This window comes from Oxyura jamaicensis, chromosome 2 (assembly GCF_011077185.1).
Source record: "Oxyura jamaicensis isolate SHBP4307 breed ruddy duck chromosome 2, BPBGC_Ojam_1.0, whole genome shotgun sequence".
NCBI classification, from domain to species: domain Eukaryota; kingdom Metazoa; phylum Chordata; class Aves; order Anseriformes; family Anatidae; genus Oxyura; species Oxyura jamaicensis.
Genome location: NC_048894.1, coordinates 43,246,176 through 43,264,621, shown reverse-complemented (window position 1 = coordinate 43,264,621; position 18,446 = coordinate 43,246,176). Strand labels below are relative to the sequence as shown.

The window sequence follows — 18,446 nt, the reverse complement described above, 5'->3', positions numbered from 1 at the left end:
TCTCTCTGCTTTCCTGTCCCTAACTTCCTCTTGCTTATGTGCGTGAGAGCTGTACGCGTGTTCCATACTGAAGTGTCTTTTTAATAGAAGTTTTAGCTATCTAGGATTGAGGCTTAGCTCTGATTACCTAACCAGGTTTTAATTGTGATAGTGATTGTCAGTCCAGCACAAGTGCAGTCAACTCTAGATCATTAAGGGTATTTCTGTCCCCTGTATGATCAGAACTTTAATATTTTCAGCTGTAAGAAAGAACTGTGCTATTTGCACAGGAGGCACTGAACTGCTTTGTTCTTAGTTTTAAAAAAATGTGTTTTTGTCCAGTTTGTCCAATCTCTTCATGTAATAGGCTCTTTCTGGCTGAAGTTTTCTATCATTAAATTAATATGGATCCTAATACAATGATATTTCATCTTCTACAGAGCCCTTTAGCCTTTAGAGCCATTACAGAATGTGCTAGAGGTGCTAAGAAATAATTTCAAGTGTTTCTGTAATTTTAGAAACTAAGCTAGATACAAGAAGTGATCCCTAATTCAATATTATCTTTTCTGTAGATATGTCTCTTGGCAGACTTGTCCAAGATGCTGTTTCCTACTGTATTTTTTTCCTAGTGTTTCCTAGTTCTTTTTTGTCCTTGACATAAATGTGTGTAATTAATGTTGGGAGATCAGCTTAGCGATGAGCATACAGTGCTAGCCACAAGTAATGGAAAGTAATGCGGTAATGGAAAGAAAACAGATCAGGGTGGGAAAGTAATATTTGCAGTATTAGAGTCCCTTTTCATTGTTTGATACTGACATTACAGGATTTCTGAGCGTGTTCTGCTTTTTGCCTTCTGCGTGATTAAGTACTTTTTGGGCTGAAGAGCACGGTAAATGGCCTGTAATGACTTGGATAGATAAATTTAACCTCTGGGCAAAGATGTTACCAGTTAATCCATTCACTATCAGACCATCTGAGAAATGAACTCTGAGATAATCAATTGAAAATTTCCAGGGAAGATATATTTCGGGATTAAATGTACAATTATACTAAAAGTAGAATTAAATGACCCTAAGCCTGCTACAGCAGCACTGATAGACAATGACTAAGATAATCTAACTAATTTTGACTTTTTTGGGGGGGTAGCTTTCTGGAATAGTTACTGTGTCAGCAGACAATCTCTAGTAAAACCTTTCATGTAAATAGTAGGTGCAAATTAATCTGCTGCGGAAGCCCTTCCATTTTTGTTGAATCAGTCCAACACCCAAAATGCATGTATTCTGTCTAATATCTGCAAGATATATTTAAGAGTAATATTCTACTTAAAATAAAATTAAAGTAATACAAAATTTACATCTAATTTGATTAAACACGAAGCTCTGATTCATTTGGCATTCCATAATCACCAGTGAATTTCAATGAAAATTAATCATTGGAATATAAAGAATTCAGGTTCCCTTGCAGTAAAGTTTAAAAACTGAGTTAAAATGGATTGATTGCTTATTCTGCTCATTATAAAACTTGTGCCCTCTGCAACGCTAGCTCCAAAGCCAATATTAATTTTATTTCAAGATTGTGCACTAATTGATTTGTTGTGTGCTAATTGATTTGCTTTGTGCTGTCAGTTTTATTTCTTAGCATGTTTATATAGGCGTGCTTGGCCACACTGTCTATTAGTAAGCTTACCCAGCTCATTAAGGCTATCAGTAACTTAATTAGACTTCAGTAAGTTGGGCTGAGCTCTTTTACAAAGAGTTTTTGTCTCAGGTTGGAATTGCTTTATGTTGCTAAGTGAAGCATCATCCCAGCTGGCCTCAGCTGTTTCATCTGGTCTTGTTAGAAAAACATAGGGGGGTTCTGTTTTCTGCCTGCGATGATGAGTTGTGGTGATTCTACCCATGTGTGGTCTCAGGTGGAAAGGCTTCTCCAGCAGTCATTGCAGTTCAAACAGCTGCTCGAAGCAAACCTATTCAAATCAGGTTGCTCAGGGTCATGTCCAGCCAAGTCTTGAAAACCTCCAAAGGGGTAGAGGTCCTGTAGTCTGTCTGCATGGCCTGTTGCAGTATTTGACCATTCTTGTGGTAATGTTTTCTTTCCAGTATCTGTCTGGAATTTCCTGTGCTTCAGCTTGTCTGTTGCCTGTCATCCTATTGCTCTGAGAAGAGTCATGCTCTGTCATGGGACCTCCCTGCATTTTCTAAAGCTTATAAATGACTAAGTTTATAAATGGATGTAGTGTGAAAACATACTAGAAAGAATATAAATCCTCCTTTGGCTTTTCCTTTTTTTTTTTTTTTTTTGTCTTTTTTAATTATTATGGTATTGTTTATAGGTCATAAGATGTAAAGGCAGTGATTTCCAACTATCAAATAGGAGACCTGCATTCTGGTAACCAGATACAAGTAACAAGTACCTGAGCATTTCTCTGGTCAAAACAGAACATTAAAGCACTAGGGATTCTATTGATGTGAGTGAAGGTTCATTTGAGTGTGCTGCCCTTCCTTACTAGCGTGCTGTACGGGATGGTGGGTGACTAACACTACCTGCTGAGTACCTTACCAAAAAGGTGTTTGTCTTTCCCTTTTTTGTTGGGGGTGAGAGGCACGTTGCTCACAGTTCTTCAGGTTTCTTCCCAAGGATCTCGGTCTAGAGAGGATGCCTTCTAATACAGAAGGAAGTCTAGATAGTAGAATCTGCCATGCTTTCCTCCATGTTCCTTCCTTAACAGCCTGCAGCTCAGTGCAATCTTTTGTCCCTAGTTCCCCAAAAGTCACAGGTGTATGTGACTTTCAGACCCCTCACAGTCTCTGAAGTTTTGCCTGGCTGATGCTGGGAGTCTGTCCTGCCACACTGTTGTCTGCAAGCTTGTAGATGGCAAGTAACTTATTTTTGAGTAGTGTCCGATGCTGTATTTACAGTTGTCTTGCTTCTAAAAATTTGATTTTCTGTTTTGAGAGTATCTTCTGGAAAGCTTTTCTTCACTAATAACTCTCTAGCATTAGAAATAGGTTCTGTTAAAATTCTTTATTTTGTGATACTGTATTATTTTGCTCGTGTTTTTAGATTAGCATAAAATTCATTATTGTGGTTTACACTAGCCTTCATGCTTTTTGCCTCTATTTAGGACAAGTCAGTGGGGCTTTTCTCTTTTAACGTTTTCTTTTTTTTGTTCATGTTGCTGTTCCTCTTTTCTGATGATACCAGTGATGAAAAATATTTATTTGCAGTTCTTACAGAATTTATGCAATACTACAGAGTCCTCTGGTGTTCTAGGATTCACATTAAACAGTGCTGTAACTCTCCTTTAATGAGAGATGCTCACAAGATGCATGGACTGGTACCGATACTTAATCTTTTTCTGTGGAGTCTGTGCTTAGGAATGAGCTGCTTTTCAGTACTGACTGCTTTTGGTTTATGAAAGTGAAGATAAGCAAGAGGAATTTCCTTACGAAGAAGATGTGTTCATATAAGGAGAAAAGGTGTCCAACAAACAAGATTTAGTGCATAACAGGATTACAGTGCTGTAGGTAACCCAAATGAGGATCCCTGTGTTTAAAAAGATGTTGACTGATGATGATTACTTTATTCTGAAGAAAACATAATCACTTCCATAGTTTGTTTCTAGTATATTTTTTCTGAAGGCTTACACAGGCTGTACTGCAGCATAGACATAGATGCCCTGTGTTTCAGGTTACATATGATTTTTCATAACAACAAACTAAAGCTTTTTATTCTTAAATCTCTTTATGTGGTCCTCTTCACTGTTATATTGTTGTATTTACCACCCAAATACGGTCATAGATCAGAGTTGAAATGCTTCTTCAGTGTAGGAAATGGAAGCTTTCTGAGTTTGTTCTTTATGAGAAAGACCTCTGTTCCCAGAGATACTGAAAAAATAAAGGGTGTGCATATGTGTTAGTGAAGCTGTCATAATAGTGAATATCCAGATAATGTTCTTGCCTTCAGATGCCTGGCAGATTGCTTTTGCTGGGAAGGAAAAGGATTACAGACCTATTTGTCACCTAAGATACAGGTTTTGTGATTATTCTCACTGCTTGCATCATCTGTATGTCAGCTCATCTACATTTACTAGGTATTAGTATCAAGACGCATTTCTGCAAAATGGGCTTCACATACTTCTTTCGTAGTGGAGGATCTCCTAAAATGAGCAAGGTATTACTTGATACAGTAAATGACTGCTCTAACTTGATGCATCTAAAAGCTTGTGTGACAGAGAGGTTGTCCACAGTGCCACACTGCCATCCTTGCGCTTGTCCCTAGCCACAGAGATTTTCAGAACATCCCATGTTTGTAGCCTATTCTAATGAAAACAAACAAAATCAAAATAACAACTCACAAAATACATTAAAAAATCCATACACAAAAAATTGAGATATTTTAATTGTTAGTCCTGTTTTGAAGAATGTTATTTTCTCTGGACATTTGAATTACCATTCACAAATAACAGCTTTGGTAAGAAATTAATTTCTGGGCTTTTTGTAGGCATTATTAACTGATGCAAACTTTTTCTGCCAAATATTCTGTGGTTTTACTTATTAGTGATGAACTGTATATCCAGGATTATATAAATATTGAGCCCTCTCTCTCATGCTCCAAAACCAAATGCGGCAGTTACCTATCCAGATAGGTACATATGGATTATTTTTCTTGGTATCTGTAGTTCAGGTAAGTAGAAAATATGCCTGTTCGCTCCTTTTTCCATCATGCAGTTGGAAGAAGGAGAAATCAACTGTCTTGCTGATGGGATCTGTATGTAGATGACTTGCAAAGCAAAAAGAAAGATATTTTTTCTTGCCATACTGTTAGGTATAAGTTATAGCATGCTTACTTCTTAGAAATAAAATCCTTCTCATTTGATTATCATCCTCTGGTACTTGTATTCATATTTTTGACATTATCTTAACTCTAATTTCCATTGATCGATATTAAATATTAAATCTAAGCTATAACAATTGAATGCTAGTAATTTTGTTTTGTCCCCCCCCCCCCCCCCCCGTGGTAGACTTTTTGTGTATTAATAGTGTAGAAAAAAATTCCCAGCAATTAAAGCAAAAGCTGGCGACAAATGTAGTAGATGGGGCAGCTCCTATGAAATATTCTGAATAGATAAAATCAGTTGAGCATCACCTATTTTTGCTGCTTTTCAGAGACCTTGTTGAGGATGAAATTGAGGTGTATGAGCTGCAATAAGTTCTGCTTTCTAAAGTCCCCATTTAAGATCTGTTTTGTATTTGCACTTGTTAAGCCACTTTTAAAATAAGTAAATAAATTAAAAAAAAAAAAGCTTGACCACTGGGAGCCCTTAAGTTTCCTTGAAAGTCACTGGAACTTTGATATCCCATGTTACAATCAGAATATGGGATGTTGGTGCATTTGAAGCTTTATCTTTGATCTGCTACTCTTCCTTTGTGATCATCAGTCAAAAAGTTACTGGGAGCAACATGTAAATAAGGTATAAGTATGATGGAGGCCGAGGCTGAAGCAACGAATAACCTGAGTTCACCCTAGCCCTGCTTTTCCAACCCTCTTCTTTCCCCTCCTGTGCATTTACGTTGTGTAATGGTGTGGTGGTAACTGTTGCGACAAGTATTTTCCATTTTGTTTTATTTGGAGTGTTCTTGAAGTGGAGAAAAGCCTATTTAAAGAGATGCAGGAGCTTGCTGGATATATTTAAAAAAAAAAAAAAAGTGTCAGTACCTTATGGGTAAGCTTAAACGTGTTAATCTTTAAATTACAATGCATTTGGAAGTTAGACAAGTGCTTAGATAATAGTGATTTCTGTCTTCATCATGGGGTTGAAGTAAATGCATTGTTTGTTTCAAGATTTAGGTTAATGTCAACTGAAATTTTCTATTTGATACCTGTTAATTTCAGTGTTTCATATGGGAATTACTCTTTTCACAGCATGTTAATATGCTAGTCTGTATATAAAATAATTTAATAAATGCAACTTACTGGACAAGCTAAATCAAATTCAGTTCACTGCCAGTAATGGATGGGGTGCAGTAAGCTCCCATTTTTCTATCAGGTGCATGCCACAGCTGGTAGTAAATGCAATTAAATATTTCAAAGTTGTACGTGCTGGAAAAAGACGTGTGACACATGCAGTTTTGTACAGTTCTGTCAATTCTGATACAGCGACAAGCTCTGCAAGAAGCCAACAGCTCATTATTTATTACCACTTTTGGGGGATTGTTGATGTATTTCCTGTACAAAGAGAATTCTAATTCTGGGGTTGAGATGAGTGAACGTTGTCTGGAGCCAATTTGTCACATTAGTGTAAATATTCTAAAACTCTCTGGCCTTACACAGAGTTATATTTAATCTTACACCCACAGAAAACCTGTTTGCAATCTCGCAAGTTACACAAATGCAAATGTAAATGATGCTTGTAAACCTATATCATTATGAAGGGAGTCTGAAAATTAAAATGAAGCCTTTGACTTTTATGTGCACTAGTAGAACTAATTGTAATCAGATGACTCTACAGAAAATATAGCATTATTTGCCAAGTCTGAGAATGCTAATTCTGTTTAATGTTGATTCTGAACAAGCCCTGCAACTAATTTATTCCACCTTTCTCTCAATGCAGAAGTGTTTCGTACAGTGTTACTCTGTAGTATCATTTGGCAATTCTTTTGAGTATAGAAAGACTTAAGGGCTACTTGTGTTGCAATATTATGAAATTGTGTCTTTTTATGCAGATGTTTAAAGCTTATGAGAGTCATCCTTTTGCTCCTGACTACATTTCTTATACTATATGAAAGCTTTTCTATGTCTTAATAAAAATTCTTAAAGTACTTTGGTCCAGTTACACGAAGAATTGCCAAGAATTGCCTATGAATCCTGTACAAGTCCTCACTGTGTCTCTGTCAGGATGTGTATATGGTCTCTGCTTATTATGATGATGGACTGCTTATTACTGTAACGGAGGAAAGGCTGAGTTATGCCACATCTTCTTTGCCTCAGTCCTTACTCTAAGATCAGCCTTCAGGAATCCCAGGCCTCTGAGAAGGTACTAAAGGAAGGAAGAGGTACCCTTGGTGAGAAGGACCAGGAGCACTTAAATTGAACATACATAAGTCCGTGGGGCCCCACAGGGTGCACCTTTGAGCATGGAGGGAGGTGTCCATCGTAATTGCAGGGTCACTGTCTATTATCTTTGAAGAGTCCTGGTGACTGGGAGAGGTCACTCCTTCTTTGAGAAGGGCAGGAAGGAACCCCTGGGGAACTGCAGGTTGGTCAGTCTCACCTCAGTCCCTGGGAAGATGGTGGAATAACTAACCCTGGAAACCATTTTCAAAGACAAAGAGATGACCAGGAGTAGTCAGCATGGACTTACAAATTTGCATGCTTTATCAATATGATGACCTTCTGCAACAAGGTGACTGGCTTGGTGGATGTGGGGAGAGCAGTGGATATTGTTTACCTTCAACTTTGTAAGGTTTTTGACCCTGTCTTCCATAACATTCTTACAAACAAACTGACAGGGTAATGGATAAATTAAGCGAGGTGGAACAAAAACTGGCTGAAGGGGCAGGCTCAGAGGGTTGTGATCAGAGGCATGAAGTCCAGCTGGAGGCCAATCACTAATGGCGTGCACCAATGTTCACCATTAGAGCCAGTAATGTTCAACATCTTCGTTAAAGCCAGAGTGCACCCTCAGCAAGTTTGCAGATACAAAACTAGAAGGAGTGGCTGATGCTGTGGAGTCCTGCTGCATTGAAATAGACCTTCACAGGAAGGATGGAGAGGAATCTCATCAAGTTCAACACAGGAAAATGCAAAATTGTGCACCTGAGGATAAGCCCCTGCAGCAGAAAAGACCCAGGAGTTCTGGTAGACAACACACTGATGATGAGCCAGCCATGCCAGCAGGTAGAGGGAAATGATCCCTTACCCTCCACCTGGAATGACGAGGCCATGTTTGCAGTGCTGTGTCCAGTTCTGGGCTCCCCACTACAAGAAAGACATGGTCTTTCTGGAGCAAGTCCAGTGCTGGGCCACAACGGTGGTTAAGGGCCTGGAGCATCCTTCACATCATGAGGAGCTGAGAGAGCTAAGACTGCTCAGCCTGGAGAAGAGAAGGGCCAGGGGATCTCATCAACAACTGATAGGCTGGTGTGAAGAAGAGGGAGCTAGACTTTCCTCCAGTGATGTGACAAGAGGCAACAGGCATGAGAAAGACAGTGTGAACATCAGAAAACACTTTTTTTAACATCAAGGTGTTCAAACAGTGGCACAGGTTGCTTAGAGGTGTGGGGCCTCTGCATCTTTGGAGGTACTCAATACTCAACTGGACAAAGTCCTGGGCAGCCAGCTCTAGCTGGCTCTGCTTGCGCAGGGGGTTTAGAGTAACAGAGATCCCTTCTGACCGAAGTGATGCAGTGATTCTGCATGTTCTGTTTTCTCCAATGTCCTCCCCCGCTATGCTCCCAAAATAAATGAGATGAGATCTATGCCGTGCTCAACAGTCCTGTTGCATGATAGAGCATGTGAAGCATGTTGGAAACTGAGCCCCGAGCCTTAGAACTGAACTAATGATCTAAAATTGGTTTGCAGCACAGGAGTTAAAATTTGAAAAAACTGAAATGTGTGGAAGAGGCTATGGAAGAAGAGAGGGAATTTTGTCCTTTGACAGAAACATAACTTTTAACTCTGTGATTCTATCCCAGGTTTGTACAAGTGTCTTTTTCCTGAAGAAGTTTCAAAAATGCAGCGTTTCCTTCAGAAGCTGTTACTTTCCCGTACAGATTTCATCTGTTAATGAAGAATCATCATGTTGTCTGATGAAGACCGCTGACGAGAACATCAGTTTCTTATCCCAGCAGATGACCTTTCTAAATTAATTGAACCCAGTTCTAATGAAGCGACTTGTTTATAATAGATCGCTTCTAGAGTGTGTTTTCATGTCTTCTGCTTTTAAACTCTGAAGCAGGAAGCTTAAAACCTTAAGAGGTATTTCTAGAAATGGTCTGCTGTTTTCATTCAGGTTTTTCCAAAGAATCTAGGTACTTCAGCCCACTGTTGGAAATGTGTTGATTAAAATGATTTTAAATAAAGGCTGTCCTTTGGTGCTTGCTCGTAAGAGGTTCAGTATTTGATTCTCAGGGTCAGCCCCCAAGCCCAGCTCTGTTATTTGTTCCTGGGCTGAGCTGCACAGCTCAATGGCTTTTACTTTAGGCACTGGCCACACAGGAATGGAGCAGATCACTGCTTTCCTAGTTCAGCTTTGCAATTCTGTTTTACAAGGGGGAAAAAAACCAGTCGTATGTATAATAATTCAGAAAAGCTGCCATTACAGGATAATCGCTCAGTGTAATCTTTTGCATTCTAGTGTATGCTTACGCATAGGTTTATACTAAACTGCATACCATTTTCTGTTCAAAGAAAAAGAAATAAAAGCCTGGTTGCACTTTTGTGGCATTTTAAAGATACAGGAGCTTTGTATTTTGTGGCTGCATGGCCTAACACTCTATATTGTGCTTACATGGTGGTGTGTGTTGTTGTTGTTTGTTTGTTTGAAGAAAGTTTGCATTTCTTGAAAAACAAATTTCTGTTTTCTATACTCTTAGAAGGTAATTACTGAATTACCTAGAACAACAAATGAAAAGAAGAAAATATGTAAAGGACATTGCTTACTGAAGGTGACTGCCATTCAGTTACGGTGATGAAAATTTTAACCTGCTACTTAAATTCTTACTTCCTTGGAAAGTGAGAAAGGATGCAGACAACTGATGTCATTCTGCACTCAATGGAGCTCCCTACTTTGTTGAAAGCTCTCGCAGTAACGAGTGGGATTTTTCAGTGCCCTTGCACATCTTAAAATAGCTAAGACAATTAAAACTATAGTCCTTATTGCAGAGTGGTCATTAAACACGCTTGAGCCCCATGTTACATTATACTTATCCTCCCTGATGAGCAGCAAGTCTGTCATTTAAAACAATGCGAAAACCTCTTTCCTGAGCAGCCAGCCTGCTTCTAGAGCTGCTCCCTCCTGCTGTGTTCATTTTGTCCAGGAGCAACCAGGGGCAGCTGGTGTCCTGTTAGGAGTGCTTTGAAAGGCACAGAAAGGCAATACCTGCTTTAGCAGGTAGGAAAGAAGGGGTTCTGTCCCCGGCTGAATGTGCAGTCTTCAGGAGCAAAAGAAAATTCTCTCTATTTTTTGGTCTGTAACCTAGTTGATGTGTAGATTGTTTATTTTCTGATGCTGTTAATAATAGAGGTTACTTAAATGTTATATATTAACTTTAAAGCTTGTTACCTGCTAGCACTTTCTCTCTCTCTCTCTCTCTCTCTCTCTCTCTCTCTTTCTCCCTCATTCTGCCCCCAGTCCAACCCTGGAGAACAGCCCACTGGGATATCCTTTGGGAAACAGCAGCAACGTTTTCCCCATGGGAGCAGTTTGCAGTTAAGCTCCCTGATCTCAGTATCATGTGACTAGAAACGCAAGGAGCAGATTGACATCCAGCACGCTCTCTCAAACTCGTTGGATATCAAGGAAAAAAAAAAAGGGGGTGGGAGTGAGGAAGGGAGGTTCCCTTGCTTTTCCCTCGCACTATTAATTCCTGCTGGAGCTTGTTTGCCGTGAGCTCGGTTCATGGCAGTAGCAGAAGCAGTGCTTATTCAGTAGCTCGTTGCTCTCAATGAGGTCAAGCTGGATCAAAGGGAAACCTCCTGTGGAAACGCCTGCTGTAAGTTCTGCTTTTTCCACAGTCCCTCCAAATGAAATACGGCCCCTACAACAGGGCCGGGCTCTGCTATTTTATGTCTCCCCAGCTGATAATTTTGTATGAGGTTGTCAGGCTTTCTGTTGATTGAACTTGTCAATAAGGCATCAGCTTCTGTGTGTTTTGGGAGGAAAGTGCTTATCATTCTGTTCTTTTATTTGCTGAGGGAGTGGGAAGAGGAAAGTGCGGTTTTGTCCTTTTGAAAAACACCAAGCTGTTGAGGTTACAGCTCTCCAGATTCTGTTTTATGTAAGCTACATATTCTACTTTCTAAAAAAAAGTAATTGCAGAGTGTCTTTTAGATGTCCTTGCATTTCACCAAATAGATACGCTTTTGTGAATAGCCACCTGAACATGTATTTATTTTTTCAATTTTTTTTTTGTTTTAAAAAGGAAATAAAAACTTAATTAAAATTTTGGAAATGTGCAGTAAATAAATTTGCGAAGCACTCTCATTACACAAGCTGTTATTCACCTGAGGGATCTCTAATGTGATCGTTCAGAAATACTTTCTTTGAAACCTATTTCTGAGTATCAGCTATTTTTAATGAAACTTTCAGTTGCAAAGACTTTCAGTGAGCTGAATATTTTCCCCTTTAATGCAGCAAGCCAGCTGTTTCTGCAGGAATGTGCTGCTTAGCATGAAGGAATTCCCACTTCTGCAGGTAGCACTGTGTCACACCACGGACTCCTTGGGGAATAATGAAATTCTGGGCTGTACATTTTTCAGCTACGTAACCCAACTTTTTTTTTAAAGACAAAAAAGTTACCTGAAGATACGTCTGGAAGGCTTGCAGAGTGGTTTCGGTGGACTGAACAAAATAACCACCACCTGTTTGTTATTTTTGTTTGCTATTGTTAATATATTGGAAACTCGGAGGGGAAATAAAGTGTCATAAATCATTATCCCCTTCTGTTGTCAAGTTCCTCTTGAAGGGAGATAGCACGATGCCTCTCTCTTGATCTTCAGCTAGTATGTCTGGAAAACGGGCAGCATCGCTATTGTGCTGCGAAGCAGCATAACGTTGCAAATGTTATGAAGACCCGTGGTGTTGCCTTAACCCCAGTAATCGAATTATCTAATTTCTTTCTTTTTTTTTCCCAAAGTCGCGTACTCGATAGTCTCTATCTTCTTCTGTTGATAGTCTTTACTGTAGTGGTTTAACGATTAACATTTTATTTGAGACTTACCTAAATATCTAACTTCAGAACATGGATAGAGGAAAGGGGGGGAAAAAGTGAAATCAGGTCATGCAATACCTCAGTGAGAATTATGAAAAACTCTTGAAGACTCATTTTCAATAGTATACCTCTATTTAATAAGCAGAAAAGCTGTTACTTTAACATGCTCTGACTTTTTATTTTATTCTATTTTTTGGCTGACATCACTGCAGTATGTTAATGGGAAGATAATGTGTAAATTAGCATACAGTGATACTTACCACAGTTGTTCTGAGGATAGGATCAAAATACTTTGTGAACCCATCACTGGCCTTTTTTTTAATTTGTACTTTTTTTTTTTTTTTTTTAACAGAGGCTGTCTTTTATTCCCTTGAGCCAGCTCCGTTTTATACATATATAGTGGGGAAAAAACATATTGCATCTTGTAGTCCAGATGGTGATGTTTCTTTTCATTTCAGCATTCAGCTTCTGAGTTGATCCTAGTTGAAGATGAAATGACAGATACTGAAGATAATGAAGAGGAGGATTTAGGAGTCATGGATGATCAGCGTAGTGTAATTCTCCATCTCATCTCTCAGCTTAAACTTGGCATGGACCTTACCAGGGTATGGACACTATCTCTTTTTATAATATGTGTGTGTGTGTGTGTGTTCGCCCTTGTAGGTAAGTTTACCTCTTCATAAGGGTGTGGTTTCAGAGAGCTATGGATTCCTCTTGTCTGCTAGGCAGGATTTCACATGAAGTGGCCACAGCAGTCACTGTAACAAAAAAACAAAACAAAACCAACCAACCAAAAAGATTTAGAAACTTTTCCTCTTTTTATTTTTTTCAAGTCTTTCGAATCAACCATGTGTTGTATATGTATCCCATGTGTACATTAAGTCAGGGGGCACCAAGTGTGTGAGGAACCATAATGTCAATTTTATGGATGAAGATTTGTGTTCGAGTTACCACTTCGTGGAATGAATTCCATTTAATTACTTGGTAGCTTAAAAAAAAAAAAAAGGGTAAAGAAGCTAGGCTTCAGTGTGCCACAGTCCTTGTTTGTGCTAAGCAGCTCACCAGTTCAACCTTCCATGCATCCTTCTGGTCCTGGAACCAGTATTGTTATGAGCTTATCTATACAGATATGAGCAGAGAGATTTTAGTGACTGAGAAATTTCCCATAAGTCCTTGGCTTTTTGAAAATTATGCAGATGTTCAGAAGCAGGAAATGCATTTTTTTTGAATAGTTGTGTATTCCAGTGGCTTTAATACATAATCAAGGAGATTTTTTGAAAGATATGGAGTACCTGTTCCTTCCACAAAGGTTTTCTACTTCTAAAGCAAACAAAAAAGCCTTTAAACTACTTCCCATAAATAAGAGCTTATTCTGACTTGCTCCTTCCACAAATTAGAAAAAAACAAACAAGCAACAGAGTTTGGGATGACCAGAGAATTACACTTGTATGTGAAATAGCTAAATGGTAGGTTCTTCTCATGGGCATGTTAATATTTTGAGGAGTTACACCAGCTTTCCCCTTGATCTCATATATTAATCAAAATCTATTGTTACTGTTACTTTTGTAAAAAGGCCTTCTGAACATAGTCTTCTCTGCTTCCTCTGGAACAATCGACAGTATTTAAAAACACTAACGTTTTTAAGACTGAGCAACCCCATGTTCCGTTGCTAAGTATAGCTTTTGAATAGCTACACGGAAATTAATGTTTTATTCTGAATAGGACAAACATTCCGTCATTTAATTTGTGAATAATTTATACCTGTCACTTGTTAGTATGTCTGGCATTAGGTACAGTTCATTTTTGGTGTTTTTCTTATGTTCTTCAACCATTAGTAGCTCTTCCTATTTTCTGTTTTGTTTCACTAAGGCTGTCCGAGTCCATAATATTTAAAGTGGACTAAGATTCCTTATCTGCTATTCCTGTGTGTCTTTAAAACATTCTGTCTTAGTAACGAACAAGATTTTTCTTGTATGATTTCCAGTGTCCTGTTTTTGTCACAGCAGAGGATACAAAAACCCCAAAGACACACAATTAATGTAAATAAAATTAATTCCTGTAAATAAGGGAAATGTAAACATTTATATGAAAAATAAGGAGGTAAATATGTATCAAAGCATTTCCTATACAGTTTTTGAGGATAGCGGTGAATATTACCAGATCTGTACTATGGTAAAACATTAGTATGCGTGGATGTGTCTGTATAATACCCACAACCTGAAAAGAGGAACAGGCATATGGCAGAGTTAGATCTCTCTAGTGTGTGTGGTGCACGAATACACATATGATGAGTATTAATGAGACGTGCCACATTTGCACATCACTTTTCTGACCATTTTAAGGATTAAAATAAAAAATTACAAGACAGCTGGCTGCTTTTTTGTTGTTCTGTTTTTATTAACTTTGCTTACTGACATGAGGCCCCTAGGGCCGCAGACGTGTGACGACACAGCTCGGTTTGTTGGCTACACTGCTTAGTTTTCATTATTCCTATGAATGTCAGATTTCAGATAGCCTTGGTGCTAGTCAGCTTCTGCTGGAAGTGCTCGTGACACAGTAGTTGCTAACATCAGAGGATGTTTTTATACGTTTGCATTTTTTTCTGCCTTCTTCCCCAGCGTTGTTTCTTTAGTTCCTTCTAGGAGCTCAGGATTGTAAGGTGATACACACATGAACAAACAGCTCTCCTGAGCCTTTGCTGGCTTTGGGTTCTGGATGCATAATCATTATCTCTTGTATCATATCAGAGGAAATAGCATCTTTTCCTTTTCCTAAGGGGTACTTGCTTATGTTGGCGTTAGCCTTGCCTGCAGTGACATGCATTTCCTACAGTGCTAACAGCCATATTTAGTGCTGTAGAGGTGTTTCACATTTGAAGTGTGTCATGCTGGCGTGCCTTTTAATGAAGATTAAACAGTAAAAAAAAAAAAAACAAACACAATGAAGTATCAAATCCTCACGGGGATTTGCTAGAACAGGCTAGTCTTAGTGGTGGCTAAATGGACTGCAAGAGCTGCTGGCAAGAGCTGTGTTGGGGAGCAGGTCCTGGTGGCAGGATGTTGTACAGAGCTGAGACGTTGGACTTTACACATCACTTAAAAGTGACATTGCTGGAAAACAAAGCAAAACAAAAAAAATAAAGAAAACACCAAGCTTCTAAATTGTTTACTGTCTTTTAAAAAATGAAAAATAGTGCTGGAAATCACTGCCAGCCTAATAAATGCATTGGCAAATGGCACCTAAAGGATTGAAATGAATGCTAACAGTTTGTACAGATGGATGGCCACCCCCACGCATTCCCTTACCTTCCCTACGCAGTTACAACTCTACTAAAAATAAACGGCTGCCAGTAGTTCTGCGGCGTAGCAACCGGGTGTAAATTAACACTGCAGTTTGTTCGTAATGTCTTCTGTTTTAAAGTTACAAGGTAAATATATATTGTAGTTCATAACTTAAGAGGGAAGAAAATACCTTATTTTAGTCCCGCAGTGCCACAGATGACAGTAGATTTTTGTCCCTCTAAGGTAGTGAAAATCTCGGCATGGGGTATGGTGGTCAGGTTTCTGAGGAAAAATGGGTAACACTGCTGACACCCATCTTTTGCCTCACAGTAAATAGTTGAAAAGGTGATAAAAATCTGTTTTCAAGAAGAACCTCCAGAAAAAGGGAAGAATGCCTGTTAAACTACTTCCTTTTCACTGTGAAGCCTGAGAGACAGTAGCAAGGATGGAGATTATTCTAACATTTTAGTGTGCAATCAGAAGATTCATTGCTTCGAACTTTGGAGATTTGGTATTTATTCTGGAGAGATCTCTGTCCATTTAGTTGTCATGCTAGCTTATCCTTGGAGAAGGATATTAGACAGTTTTGACCTTTATGTAATAACAACAACAACAAAAACACAACCAAATGACGCAGTCCAAAACCAACATAAAGAATTCAGATCCTAATTGACTTTTCTAGACTGCATTCTGTTTGGCGCAGAAAAGTTGAAAACCTCATTCTTTTAGAGCCTAGAGTTGCTAGCACAAGTGCATGGCTGTTTTCTAGAGAATTTTTATTATACTGAAGCTGCGTAAGCTTTGAAAGTCGAATAGTTTTTTGATATGCCCTTCTGCCTCCTTTTGAGGGAACAATCCAATTACTCTGTTCTGTGAAGTTTCTTTCCTGCTACAGGTAAGGGTGTAGTTTGCATTTTAGTTGGGCTTTTAGAGCAAGATCATTTGAGCTGGAGTTCAAATTTCAAATTGATTGCTGAAACTGAATAATAAAAAATGGCCAGTGGTTTGTAACGTCGCTTTAGTAGCTGTGTTAAGTAAGTAGCTGCAAAGTAGCTAGTGCTTGCAAGAGTGGTTATGAGGGCTGCATTTCCACAATCAAGCCAACGAGATGAAACCGCAGCAGTCTTAATGTTGTATCATATCAAATTTGTATCATCTTAAGCACGGTCCATGGTTTCCTTTCCTTCTTCATTTGTGCTAATAAGGGTCACTCTTAGAGTCAGCCACTTGGACATGAAGAGGGATGCAGTGCTTTTTATTCAGATAAGTTTCCTTGCCCTTTCCAGTCTGTGCAGTGAGCTCATGGTAGTCACTGCCAGTATTTCTAGACGCAAGTCACAGGTTTTGGCTGTGTTGCTGTCAGCTTCCCCTTTAACAAGCTGGTCTTTGACTGTACAGTTCATATTAAAACGAGATTCTGTGTTGTGGGTCGGTGATGCTGACCTGCATTTTTAAAGATTGTATCAGACGAGTATTTGGTCAGAGTGAGAATGCTGCAGCTAAGATGGAATTGTTTCAAGACCTACAATACCCTAAGAAAATGTCCTGTCTTTCCACTTTTGCTTCCAAACTTTTAAATTCCACCCTCACAAACCAATCTCCTCAGCCCCTCTCCCCCACTGTCACACCACCACAGGGACTGCAGACTGTATTTAGCACTCAGGAGTTTGCCACATGTGGCCTAAGATTAAGGTGTTGGTATCTTTTTGGGGCCTTATTACTTTAGTAAAAGAGACTGTGTAGAGTCCTCAAGGCTTTCAGAGGAATATTACAGAGGGGACTTGGCTTGATTTATGCCTAAGCTTGTAAAACTATTAGCCTATAAATGACTGTATTATTTATACATGTGTAGGAGAGTGAATGTTACCAAATGGAGCAGTGATCGTTTTTTTGTGTGCGCGCGTCTGTGGTATGTTGACTTACTGTGATGATATTAAGACCAAACCATTGTGACTAGGTTATTTTTTCACATTTAAAAGTTTTCTTTGGAAATAATTACATCACGAATAAAAGTTTGTCAGCTTCTATTCTATTATTCATGGAATTCAAAGGTCTGAACTGTGCTTTGGTCCCACTTAGAATAATAACACAGGGCAAGAGTAGGGAGCAGATGTATTTGTTTGAAGGGTGGTTCCCTGCCTGCTCAAAGTAACCCTCCCCTTTGGGAAAAGAAATGAGTAAATGAAGTGAAGAATTAAGGAGGAAAAGGAAGGGAGCTAAAGGAGGAAAGCAGAATTGCTATAATAGAGGACAACAACAGTTGTTCTCCATGTGGCATCACTGAACAACTTGATTCCAGGAGTGTGCTGCGTGTGTGTGTCAGAAATCCCTTGCTGGTCACACGAGAGTGACCTCTGATCTCCTCTGCACAAGGTACGGAGGGTGGGGGGAGTGGAGGTGGCCAAGGAATGGAGAGAAATAAATGATTCTAGGTCACATAGCCCTTGCCTGTCTTAGCGCACTCACATTGTTTTATTGAAAGCTTCTAACAAAGCATTATTCCTAAGTGGAGGACTTAGGAATGTCACTTAGGTGACATTTGCACTGCTAGATGAGCCACTCGAGGTTGTGCCCAAATCACTTGGGGCCAGCTGCCTGTAGAGAGGGCTGCCTCATGCTCAGCCCTGGGGTCCCTCTGGGCCCTGTGGAGCTTCTCCAGTCCCAGGGCACTGATGTAACAGTTTGTGCAGTTTTTGTTTGTTTCAGCTTGTCTGAAATAAGGTGAAGGCATGCAGCAGCTCACAACGGTTGTATGGTACACTACAAAACACAAGGGGTGCGCCGTGTGCCTGGGGGTGTCCGGAGAACAGAGGGGTGGCAAGGTAGGGGGGACACAGACGATGGCAGGGCATGGTTCGTTGATGGTAGAACTAAATCATTTTACATCCAAGTATGGTTTTGTGCCTTGTAAACCAGGAAAAATAAGAACAATGGTTTGTGTGTTAACTGAGAGGAGAGGAAAAGGAAAATTTTCATGTGATCGGAACAGTACCTCCCTGTTGCTTGAGCTACTGTTGAGAATCATAATGAAATAGGAAGCAGTCTGCACTGCTGTCGAGGCTGCTGCTTTTTCCTTCGCTCATTATTTACAGTAGAAAGAAAAGGAAATTGCTGTGGCAGAGGGGAGGAAAACATGCTATCCTGAAACTTGGCTATGCCAGAATTGCAGCTGTCTTAACTGTTCTCTCCCCTACGCCTCGCTGTAGTATGATCATGGGGAAATCATATCTGCCTTTGTCTGCTTTGCATACAG

The 18,446-nt window shown here is 39.4% G+C and overlaps 1 protein-coding gene across 1 annotated transcript in view; it reads left to right on the top strand.

Annotated features, from left to right (window-relative positions):
• OSBPL10 (oxysterol binding protein like 10) overlaps positions 1-18,446 on the top strand; it is a 112,839-nt gene that overhangs the window by 77,833 nt on the left and 16,560 nt on the right. Inside the window, exon 7 of the mRNA XM_035318297.1 lies at positions 12,371-12,517. Within this exon, the coding sequence (XP_035174188.1) occupies positions 12,371-12,517 (147 nt within the window). The remainder of the gene's footprint in view (positions 1-12,370; positions 12,518-18,446) is intronic.